Source organism: Hordeum vulgare, chromosome 5H (assembly GCF_904849725.1).
Source record: "Hordeum vulgare subsp. vulgare chromosome 5H, MorexV3_pseudomolecules_assembly, whole genome shotgun sequence".
In the NCBI taxonomy this organism is placed as follows: domain Eukaryota; kingdom Viridiplantae; phylum Streptophyta; class Magnoliopsida; order Poales; family Poaceae; genus Hordeum; species Hordeum vulgare.
The window spans coordinates 480,244,277-480,256,287 of NC_058522.1; the positions used below are offsets into that span (position 1 = coordinate 480,244,277).

General features: G+C 47.1%; 1 protein-coding gene across 1 annotated transcript; it reads left to right on the top strand.

Moving 5' to 3' along the window:
• The first annotated feature begins 4,019 nt into the window (after window positions 1-4,019).
• On the top strand, window positions 4,020-10,168 carry LOC123399478. Its single transcript, XM_045093890.1, has 9 exons — window positions 4,020-4,269; window positions 4,457-6,872; window positions 6,976-7,265; window positions 7,343-7,501; window positions 7,604-7,783; window positions 7,862-8,056; window positions 8,216-8,314; window positions 8,773-9,420; window positions 9,533-10,168. Exons 2-9 carry the CDS (start codon window positions 4,487-4,489, stop codon window positions 9,866-9,868), a joined length of 4,293 nt encoding a protein of 1,430 aa, XP_044949825.1. The 5' UTR covers window positions 4,020-4,269; window positions 4,457-4,486; the 3' UTR covers window positions 9,869-10,168.
• The last annotated feature ends 1,843 nt before the right edge of the window (window positions 10,169-12,011 follow it).

Below are 12,011 nucleotides of genomic sequence, written 5' to 3' on the forward strand. Positions count from 1 at the left end.
GAGAGAGTATTTGATTCATGTAGGTTAAAGAGGGACTTCGTTGACATCAACGTTGCCGCCACATAAGACCATTGTCCTTCTCGATTGAGATCCTAAGGAAGCTAAGAACATATGATGTAACATTTTCATCCGTGAGGCCTGCACATACAGTATAACAAAACAAAACATGTAAAGAGTATCCCTTTAGCAAACCCGAGCAAACAATAGATTTGGGGGGGGGGGGGGGGGAGGGGGGTTGCAGCATAACGGGGTAGCATAACGATTGAAGGGAGAAGAGATGTGAGGTCGATGCGGTGATTATTCACCCAACGTGATACAAGGGGAGTTTATCCAGTCACATAGAGGGGTAAATCAGTAACAAATCTCACAATAGCGTTAACCCAATCCTTTTACCTAAAACACAACAAGGAAGTAGTTTAGCGATTCCAAATCGGCGGTAGAGGATATTCGATAGGAGGAAAACACTATATCTACTACTAGATAACCACAACCATGTAGTGTTGGGTGTCGGGACCTTGAACTACCAAGATGCTTGCGTCGAGCCATTGAAGGGTCTAGAAGAGTATGCGGAGGACTAGTTGGTGCCTTGTTGTGGACCGAAAGAGGAAATGAGGGGAAGACGTGGAAAAAAGAGTAGAAGAACCTCACAACCACGTTGCATACATGAGATTGATGAATATTCAAATTCAAAATTAAAAGTAACCATTGACTAAATTCCCGCCCTTAATTATAGGTTGACATTTTATAAATGCAACCATTTTGAGTTAAACGCCGTATTATGGCTTGGATGGCGTATCATCATTTGATAATGTAAATAAAAAAGAACGATCTTTCTAAGAACGCCGATGGACTCGAAAATCCCTAGCACTAACATGACCTCCCAACAAGCCAAAATATTTTACGCAGGAGAAATGCGGGAAAAGATTTGGAGAAACGCGAGATCATGTGGCGTGCATGGTTGAGTTTTCAAATTCAATATCGGGGTAACCGTTGATTAGATTCGCGTGCTTATCTAATGGTCGTCGTTTTGTAAACTAGCATTTTCTTCCAATCACATGCTAACAATCATCTCTAAAAAAACTTTCATCGTAGCTTTGGATGATGTACCATCTTACTGTATCTGAAAATGCAAAATGGCCTTCTAAGAACACCTCTCGGTCGAAATACGTAACAATGACATATGATAAAAAGAAGACAGAAAGAGGAAATTAGGGGCATGCGCGGGAAACGGTGTTGGGGGGGGGGGGGTGCAACGACGTGGCATGCGTTTGTGATATTTTAAATTCAAGATATCAGTTGATTGGATTCCCGCGTTTAACCAACGGTCAACGTTTTTCAAACTGACCACCTCTTTAAAAGCTTTCATCATGGGATGTGGATGTAATGTCTTACTCTATATGATAACACAGAAGGAATTAATTTCTAAGAATATCTATGAAGTCCAAAATACCTGGGACCAACATGGGCTATCACAAAAGTCGGAAGCAGAAACGGGTGGACGACGCGGGAAAATAATAGGAGAAGCGTCGGACTTCATGGCGGACGCTTGCCGCCTTTTTTCAAACTCAAGAGTAACCGTTGATTGGATTCCGGTACTTAATCAACGGTCGTCTTTTTCAAACCGACCACCTCTTTAAGAGTTTTCATCACAGGCTAGATGTATATGGTCTTACTCTATATGATAACACAAAAGGAAAATAACTTCTAAGGACACCAAAGGAGTCCAAAATACCTAGGACCCACACGTGCTATCACACAAGCTGAAAACGGAAATGAGTGGACGGCGCCGGAAAATAATAGGAGAAGCGCGGGACTTCATGGCGGGCGCTTGCCACCTTTTTTCAAACTCAAGAGTAACCGTTGATTGGATTCCCGCGCTTAACCAACGGTCGTCGTTTTTCAAACCGACCACCTCTTTAAAAGCTTTCATCATGGGCTAGGTGCGTATCGTCTTACTCTGTATGTGGTAACACAAAAAGAAAATAACTTTCAAGAACACCAATGGAGTCCAAAATACCTAGGACTGACACGGGCTATCACACAAGCCAAAAAGCGGAAATGAGTGGACGGTGCGGGGAAAGAATAGGAGAAGCGAGAGACTTCATGGCGGACGCTTGCCACGTTTTTTCAAACTCAAGACTAACCATTGATTGGATTGGATTCCCGCGCTTAACCAACGATCATCTTTTTTAAACCGATGACCTATTTAAAAGCTTTCATCATGGGCTATGTATGTATGGTCTTACTCTATATGATAACACAAAAGGAAAATAACTTCTAAGAACAACGATGGAGTCCAAAATACCTATCATCGACACGGGCTATCACACAACTCAAAAAACGGAAACAAGTGGAGGACAGAGGAAAAGAATAGGAGAAGCGCCAGACTTCATGTCGTACGCTTGCCACCTTTTTCCAAACTCAAGAGTAACCGTTGATTGGATTCCCGCGCTTAACCAACGGTCGTCGTTTTTCAAACCGACCAGCTCTTTAAAATCTTTCATCATGGGCTAAGTGCGTATTGTCTTACTGTATATGATAACACAAAAGGAAAATAACTTCTAAAAACACCGATGGAGTCAAAAAATACCTAGGACCGACACGGGCTATCACATAAGCCGAAAGCGGAAAACGAGTGGATGACACGGGAAAAGAATAGAAGAAGCGCGAGACTTCATAGTGGATACTCGCCATCTTTTTTCAAACTCAATAGTAACCGTTGATTGGATTCCCGCGCTTAACCAACGATCATTTTTTTACAAACGGATCACTTCTTTAAAAACTATCAACATGGGCTAGGTGCGTATCGTCTTACTCTATATGATAGCACAGAAAGGAAACTTACTTCTAATAACATTGATGGAGTCCAAAATACCCAAGACCGACATGGGTTATCACACAAAACGAAAACGGAAATGAGTGGACGGCGCGGGAAAGGAATAGGAGAAGTGTGGGACTTCATGACGGACGCTTGCCACCTTTTTTCAAACTCAAAAGTAACCGTTGATTGGATTCCCGTGCTTAACCAATGGTCATCGTTTTACAAACCGATCACCTTTTTAAAAACTATCAACATGGGCTAGGTGCGTATCGTCTTACTCCATATGATAACACAGAAGGAAACTAACTTCTAATAAAATTGACGGAGTCCGAAATATCCAGGACCGACACGGGTTATCACACAAGCCAAGAATGAAAATGAGTGGACGACGCGGGAAAAGAATAGGAGAAACGCGGGACTTCATGACGGATGCTTGCCACCAATTTTCAAACTCAAGAGTAACCGTTGATTAGATTCGCACGCTTAACCAACGGACATCGTTTTACAAATCGATCACCTCTTTAAAAAATATCAACATAGGCTAGATGCGTATCGTCTCATTCTATATGATAACATAGAAGAAAATAACTTTTAAGAACACCGATGAAGTCCAAAATACCTAGGACCGACATGGGCTATCACACAAGCTGAAAGAGGAAACGAGCGGACGACGCGGGAAAAGAATAGACGACGCACGTGACTGCATGGCGGGCGTTTGCCACCTTTTTTCAAACTCAAGAGCAACCGTTGATTGGATTCGCGCGCTTAACCAACGGTTGTAGTTTAAAGCAAAAATTCAAATCCATTCCAAGTATAATCTCACAACCATCTACCCATAGAACCTCATCACGCCTTGGATGGTGTATGATCACCTTGCCCTATCCGGCAACACGGTTACAACTACAATTAGGCTCCTGGAAACACACCTGAAAGAGTGCACATTTACACCGGGGCCTCCTGCAAAGCCTTTTACAAGCAGGACCTCGCAGGCCACACGAAATCGCGAGAGGAGTACATACAGAGTTTGTTTCCAACCCAACAAAGAGGAGCAGATAAAAATAAAAATAAAAAAGACCCGTAGGGGAGGCAGTTTGTTTGCGGATCGGGTCCATATCCGAACTGCTTTTCGGCTGGGTGCAGGCAGGCCGCACCACGCCTCCCCCTCCCTCCACTACAAGTAGCCGCGGCCAGCGCCCGCAGGAAGAGAGAGGCAGGAGGCGCAGAGAGATCTGAGCAGGGGAGCCCTCGGAATAAATCACGCCAAAACCCAACCCAAAGCGCGCAACAGAAACACAACACCACGACGGAAGCCGACGCCGCGGGACAGAGGTAGACGCAGATCCGTCTCGCCGATCGATCTCGCTTCCCGTCCCGTCCCGTCGACGCGCCAGGAGCGGAGAGGGGAGGACGGCGGGGGAGAGGAGCTGCCCGGATCCGCGGCCTGAGTTGTAAGTGCTCCCTGCCTCGAGATCTTCTCTTATGTTTTTGTTGGTTTTGTCAATCTATGCGCGGCGAGGGCCTCGTTTTCGTGCTGGGTTCGTTCGTCGCTGGCGGATTGCGTGTTTGATCTGTGATCCGGGCGAGGCGGGGGCTGACGGGATGGGTGCTGTTTTTTTTTTTGGCTGTGGCGTGCAGGATCGGGGCGTGATCCGCAGTTGTGCGGCAATGACGGCCGAGGGGACGGCGCGCAGCGGCGCCGGCGAGGCGCCCAAGGCGGAATTGGCGGCCACCAAGGTGGTCTCCCCCACGGGGGAGGAGCGCGAGGGGGTCGGCGGCCCCTTCGTGATCGTCAACGGCGACTCCGACGGCCACTCCGACCCCGGCTCGGACGTGGGCGCCGTGGCCGAGGCGGATTCCCGCTCGGAGGAGGAGGATCTGCCCCGGGCCAATGCAGCCCCGGCTGCTGACGCCGGCGGAGATCACCCCACCGCCGGTGGGGAATTGGCCGCTCTGGACGGCGCCGTTGGCCTTCCGTCTTCCAACGGGCATGCTAGCCCCGCGGTGGTGGACAAGTCTGAGGACGATGGTGTGGTCCAAGTCCAAGGGGAGGCAAGCCACAATTCTGAAGCTGGACTGGGGGAGCAGGGAACTGCTGCCGCTGGAGAGCTTGATGGTCAAGATGCTCCAGCAGAACTTAGGATCGACCATGCTGAGGCTGAAGATGATTCTGCTCCACCTGCGGTGGAATCTGTGCTTAATGCCAAGGATGGAGAAAGTGAGAAAAGTGCTGCCACTGAGGTTGTTGCTCCTGAAGAACAGCAGGATGGAGAGAATGCTCCAGCAGAGACCAGTGGTTCAGATGAGCCCCCCAGACATGCTGAGTCTGTTTCCGTTGTCTTGGAGTCTGAGGGCAGCGTCGAGCAGAGCAAAGGAGAAGAGGTTGTTGCTGAGATCATGAAGCCAGGTACAGATGGATCAGCTGTTTTGGGGGTGACTGGACAGCATGATGCTGACACAAGTGTGACTACTGATCCCGTGATTAACGCCGACGAGGGCAACCATGACCATGCTGCAATCACAGAGCTGGTGGAGCAGGATGGGAGCAACGTGCATGACCATGTCGACCAGATTGCTGATTCTTGCACATCTGCTCCTGGGATTGATGCTGATGGGAGCAAAGGGCTGCAAATAGAAGCACTGACTACTGAGCCTGAAGTATTGGATGGAAGCGACTGTGAAGCGACTTCTAAAGGACCTTCAGAAGAGGAAGTTGTCGCAAACGTCCTTGGCTGTGCCAAGGACACTGCTGACACTTCTTTGGAGCTTGAGGGACAGAGCGAAGTTGCCTCTGGTGTTGTTGAAGTGGAAGACATAGTAGGAAAGGATGGTGAGGGGGACTTGCATGATGGCCGCACGGCTGTTGTCCTCTCATCTGACGAGGAAGCAAAACCTCCTGCAAAGGAGGGAACAAATGAGGCCATTCCTGCTGAAGTTGTGAAGGAGGGAATAAGCGAACAAATTGTGCAAGATAATGAATCCGTCAAGGATGATGTCCCTTCTGTCATACTTCAGTCAGCAAATTCAGAAGATCCAGTTGTTGAACCTAAGGGGGATCACATACTCCAGGTAGAAGATGCTACGGGTGATGGAAACACGGCAGTTTCTGATGTAAAGGTTGCCATGTTGGAAATGAATAGAACAGATATCATTCAAACACAAGATCTCAACTCGGCATCTGAAGACAGGAGTGTACCATTGCCTGTGAATTCGTCTAACCAAGTCAAGGAGGAGGTAAACAAAGAAGTTTCCCCTGAGGATGCACTTTTAGCCCAGAATGACTGTTCTTCTGTACAGACTGGAATGCACGAGCAGTTGGAATTACCTGGCACTGGTGCAGCTGCAGCTGATAAAAGTGACAATGTTGTGGTAGAGGCAGAACCAGGTAAAGAGATGGAGGTTGTTGAAGACGTTGCGTTGCATGTGGCTGAAGCATCTACTTTCCATAATGAGCCAAGGTCCATTGATTTCATTGATAACAAGTACGTGCAACCGGATACTGAGTTGGAAATTTGTGATCATGTACAAGCGGAGGAGCGTAATTCTGATGAAATATCTAGCACCGCTATCGATGAAGTTATATCTGGTGTTTCCGTGGAACATGGAACTGCTGTGGCAGATGACGCTGAACTCAGACATGATACAGGAGATGCATCTCTTAGCGAAGCTGCTGTTGACCAAGGTGAAGCTGTTGGATTGACTGATGATAAAGCTGCTGTTGTAGATGAAGTTAAACCCTCTTCTGCTACAGGAAGTGAATCTGATGTGGCTCGTGAAGCTGGTGATGTTTCACAAATAGTCGAATCACGTGATTTGGTTACAGATTGCCAATCTAATAATGACCAGTCGGACATTCTTGACGCATCAACTACGCGTGAAGAGCTAGTTTCTCTGACTGAATATCCTAGCCTGCCAGTTGTTACATTGGAATCTGGAGTTAAGGCTCCTCACTCGAACAAGGCGACGGGGACGTCAGATAAGACATCCAAAGATACTGAAAATATAAATGCATGCAATCTATCTTCTACCGAGGTTGAAACCAAATCTTTGGAAGGTATGCACTGTTTTTATGTATTTATGTATCTTCTCCTTGAAGTTAGTGCTGAATATGGTTGTTTGTTGAAGTACAAATTCTGACCCTGGTTATTGCATAACAGTAGTGGAACCTTCATCTGTTGACGGGATAATTCCAGTGGAAGACCAGAATGATGATGAACATGCACACAAAGGCGAGGAGAAGATTGCTGACAACTCCAGTGAGTCGGCTGTTGATATTGAGAGTGACAAGGGAAATATACAGCTCATGAGGCCACATAAGTTCTTCATCGTAAAGGTTCCTAAACTTGCGGGTGATGATGTCTGGGCAAGGGTACAGGATGCTCAAGCTCATCTAGATCGCCTGACTCAAGAAAGAGATGCAATTAATGTTCGCAAGAAAAAGCAAAGGGTAACAGAGCGTCCGAATGTTCAAGTCTCCTTTTCCTTCCTTAGCACGTTTCTGACTTCTGTATTAATATATTGCAGGCTGCCTTTGAAGAGTATCGGGAGAAGTTAGACGCAGCACGAAAAGAAGAGAATGAAGCGAGAGCTGTACATTCCGGCAAGAGGAATGTTCTAGATGGTGTACGGTCAACGATTGGGAAGTTGAATCAAGCAACTTCAGTTGAAGAAATCGATGAGTTGGTAAGAATTCTGCGCTGGTGTATTAACCTTATTAACATTTTTCATGTTATATTATTGTGATTTTTGATCTGGCATCTTATGTTAAAAATTCTGATGATTTAGATCATGAGGAAACAGAAGACTATGCAACATGAGACAATTCCTTTGAAAGAAGAGAAGCTTCTGATTAAAGAGATTAATGAACTGAAAGCCCAAAGGAAGCAAGCGTGCTCCAATATGGGCTCAGAGGCTGAAATGAGTGAAGCATTCCATCAAAAGGATCACATTCATGAGCAACATAAGGTATTTTCTTAAGCCACACCTTGTTCTTTTCAATTCGTATTTCATTAATTTTATACTGACCTATGTTCTCTTCTATAGACTTTGAAGAAGGAATCAGATTTACTTTTCAAAAACCTAAAGTCCCTTGAGGAGAACCGAAAAAGGATCCAAAAATGTTTCGAGGATGAAAGAGCTGCACTCAGAAAGTTAAATGATGACCTGTATGCTGCCAATGAACTACGTCAACAGGCCTACGAGACTTGGGTTGAGCTGAGAGGAGAACCGGGCAAGAAGGTAAGAAGCGTCTTGTTGGCTTGTAGTGTTTAGATTATTATTTCCTTTGTTAGGAGAAATATTACTGTGCTAGTGGCTAATAATGTAGAGTCTACTCTGTAGTATTTCTGGTTAGCTGTGTGAAAAACTGAAAATCCTTCTATTTCTTTGGCATGGCAGAACAAGTACTTCTTCATGTACAAGAAGGACCGTGATGCTGTGGGCAACCTCTTAGCAACTGGTGACATGGATGGACTTAAGTCATATTGTAATAATCAGGTAAATCACACGACACCATCTCTGTTATTATCTAGTTATGCATTTGGTAGGATGGATATTTGGCCTTGGTTTTGATGTTTCAGTTGCTTGAGCTGGTCAACTTACATGCGCTTTTGAGCCAATTGGCCAACAGTATTTAGATACAGTCCACTGACATTTGCAATTTGTTATCTCGGTACAAAACATGGCGGTGCCAGAGCTATAATACATATTTGAATGTACTATAGGGTTATGATCTACCTTCAGATGAGAAGTTCCTACAACTAAGTAGTATGCTAATTCGTTCATAGTCTCTCCTATGATTGATGAGTATCAGCATCCTCATGACTCATTTCTTATGCTCTTTAAATAGTTATTAAACTATGACAGTTGTTGTTCTTTCTTGATCCTCATATAATCTGATGCTATTTTACTTTGATCAGTAATTTACTAAATTTTGAATGGTCTTCCTCTTTCAGGTAGAGGGCTTTATGGAGATGTGGAACAAAGATGATGACTTCCGCAGGCTGTATGTTGAAGCAAACCAGATTAGCACTCTGAGGAGATTAGGTACCCATGATGGAAGATCACTTGGTCCTGATGAGGAGCCTCCCGTCATTCCCAGTAACAATTACAGTAGAAGGCCGAACAATCCATCTCAACTCACTGTTTCAAGCCCAAATGTGCCCATTACAACTTCAGAAGCAGCACCTGAAAAGTCTGCTGCAGTTGTTGTCCCTGTAGAAGAGGATTCCTTTCCTGTTTTACCACCAACCCAGATCCATAAGCAGGCCAAGGCGAAGGCAGCTGGTAGTTCATCCCAGAAAGAAATAACCCCAGCTCCAGCTCCAGCTCCAGCTCAAGCTCAAGAAGTGGTAGATGTAAAACAAGCTGAGAAGGAAAAGGCTCGTCTTAAGGAGGAGTTGGAGCTAGCAAGGAAGGCGGAGGAGTTGGCACGCAAGGAGGAGGAACTAAGAGAGCAGAGGGCTGCAGCTGAAAAGGAACGACTCCGCTTGGAGCAAATAGCCAAAGCTAAGGAAGCCGAGGAAAGAAAGAAAAAGAAGGCAGAGAAGGCTCAGGAAAGGGCGGAGTTCAAAGCACGCAAGGAAGCTGAGATGAAGGAAAAGGTATGTTTCCGCAATTTTCTGCCTTCCATGTTAGAGCTCATTTGTTCTTGATACACTGTACTGCCCACACAACAAATTATTAATTCCCATCCTTATTGCCAAATATCTGCAGAAGAAAGCAAAGAAATCTAAAAAGGCCGGCACTACAGCAGCAGACTTAGCAAGTGGCGAGAGCAACTCTGCAGCTATAGCGGCAGCAGACACTGAAAGCAACACATCCCAAAATGCCAGGAATTCTGAGGTTCCTCAACCACCACCCCCAAAGAGGATCACCATTAAACCAACTGTGAGGCAGCTGCAGCCCATGCCCGCACCCCTGCGTAACAGGGGCAAAAGGAGAACGCGGCAGTACATCCTCATCGGAGTCGCGGTCGCCGTAGCTGTCGTCGCGTTGATCCTGGCGGGCAGAACCTTAGACCTCCCTGGTTTAAGTTCTCTTCGCTTCTGAATTAGTTAGTACTACCCCCTATGGATGGCGAGGCTTCCTGCGCACATATTCTTCATCCGCAGCCTCAGGGAGGTGGAGGTGGCTTCTGATGATAGAAAAGCTGGATAGTTGTTTTGCGGAAACTTGGTTGCTCTGCCTAGACATGGTTTACTTTTTCTGTTTGAACCGTTGATGTTGTTACTGTACCTATTTACCTCATAGATTGTGTTGGGAGTGCATTGTGGTAGACTTGTTGGATGGTGGCGACATATATTCGTTAAAGTGAACATATAATAATTATATAGATTTATTTTGGACAAATGTTTTGTGGTCTGGTGGTTATGGTTTATCTGTTGTTATACCTCTGTGTTTTTATGTTATTGCATTATGTTCAGTTGGTGTTGACTCACATTTTGCTTGAATTGCTACTTGGTAGCGGGAGAAACCATCATGGAGATTGGAGATAAGGTGAGTTTTAGATTACTCTTTTAGGGCCTATTTGATTCAAAATATTTTCATAGAACTCTTGGAGGATCAAAACCCTTTGCAATTTTTGAAAAGGTTTCCTAGAAGATTTGTTTGAACTCATAGGGTATTCATCATCTACTCAAACCTCTTGGGAAAAAAGATCTTTTGTTTTTTCTCAAGCTATATTCCATAGGCAATTTAGCATCCATTCAAACTTTTTTGGTAGAAAAGTCCTCTGTTTTTCCTCAAACAGACCAAAAGATCTGACATACATATAGGAGCTACACTTCTGCAGCGATAAACATCACTCATTCACTCCCCTTCGCCTTGAGACACGCATCATGTTTTTAGCCTCTCCATTCATCTCAAGCTTCTGCCCCTGCTCCTGCCAATGTTCTCCACGAAGCCCTCCCCGATCCCCTCGCCGATGCCCTCGATGAGTCCGCCGATGACGCTGAAGAGCGCGTTGATGGTGACCTTGGCCACGGCGACGAGCGGGTTGCTCTTCTCCGGCGGCACCACGCCGTGCTCGTAGAGCCCGTTCACCATGTCCTTGGCGCACTTGGCGTGCAGGTAGTAGCCGCACGGCATGCACTGGTAGACGCGCCCCGAGCGCCGCTTCCGGCACACCTGGCACACGAAGCTCGTGGCCACGCCGGCGCCCGCGTCCGGCGCCAGCAGCAGCGGGTGGCCGTGCGCCCGCAGCTCCATCCGGCGCGTCATGGCCGCGCAGCACGGGTGCACGTCGAAGCTGCAGCACGCGCACCGGAACGAGAAGCCCTTCACCGACTTGCCGCAGATGTCGCACTTGCACCGGAGAAACCCGCCTGACGATCAAAAAATGCATCTTCGTCGTGAGTGGGCAGCGTGCCGGGCGTGTGATGGCTCGGAAACCATTACCTGGCTTCTCGAAGAAGAGGAGGTGCTGGTGCTTGGGATGGAAGGGGTGGTCGTGCAGGGAGGGCGGCGCCATGGCGCAGAACTCGTGCAGCTGGAAGCCGCAGATCTGGCACATGAAGCGCTTGCCGGCGCCGTACTCCTTGCAGCCCATGCAGAGGAAGAGGTACGGGAAGTCGAACCGGGCCAGCCGGTGCTCCGGGTGGCTGAAATGCACCATCTCGCCGTCGCCGGCGTGCTCTGGCTCGTGCTGCTGCTGCGGCTGGCTCTGGCTCGTCTCAGGAAGAACGCCATCGTCTCCGGCCGGCAGCTTGCCGCTGAGGTTTCTCGGGTTCATGGACACGCACCTGCTCATGCCGCTCGCTCTCCAGAGTACATACATGTTTTGGGCATTGTGCCTGAGGCCATATATGGAAGGCTCCTGAAAGCTTGGGCAGGAAGGCCTCTCCATGGACCATGGTGTTGCTGTCGCAGCAAAACTAATGGTTAATCCGGCCCATTCGTCCACAGCTAGGACTGCTGCTGCTGCTGCTGCAGGAGCAGCAGCCTTGGCACACAATGCGGTAAAGCCAGGTTTTGATGCTTGTGTGAGGAACAAGTCTTGTCTCCTGTGAGACTGACTGAGGAAGTTACAGCATCAAGAAATCTCGTTTTGCTTTCGCAGCATCTAGTTCCTGATCGGGGTTCAGAATGCCAACCAGGCTATGCAAGTAAGATCAGAAACTACCGGGCGGGTTATGGCATATGCTGGTTCCTTTTGCTTGATGTGAAAAAGATTTTTTTCGTGCCTGACTCTGAT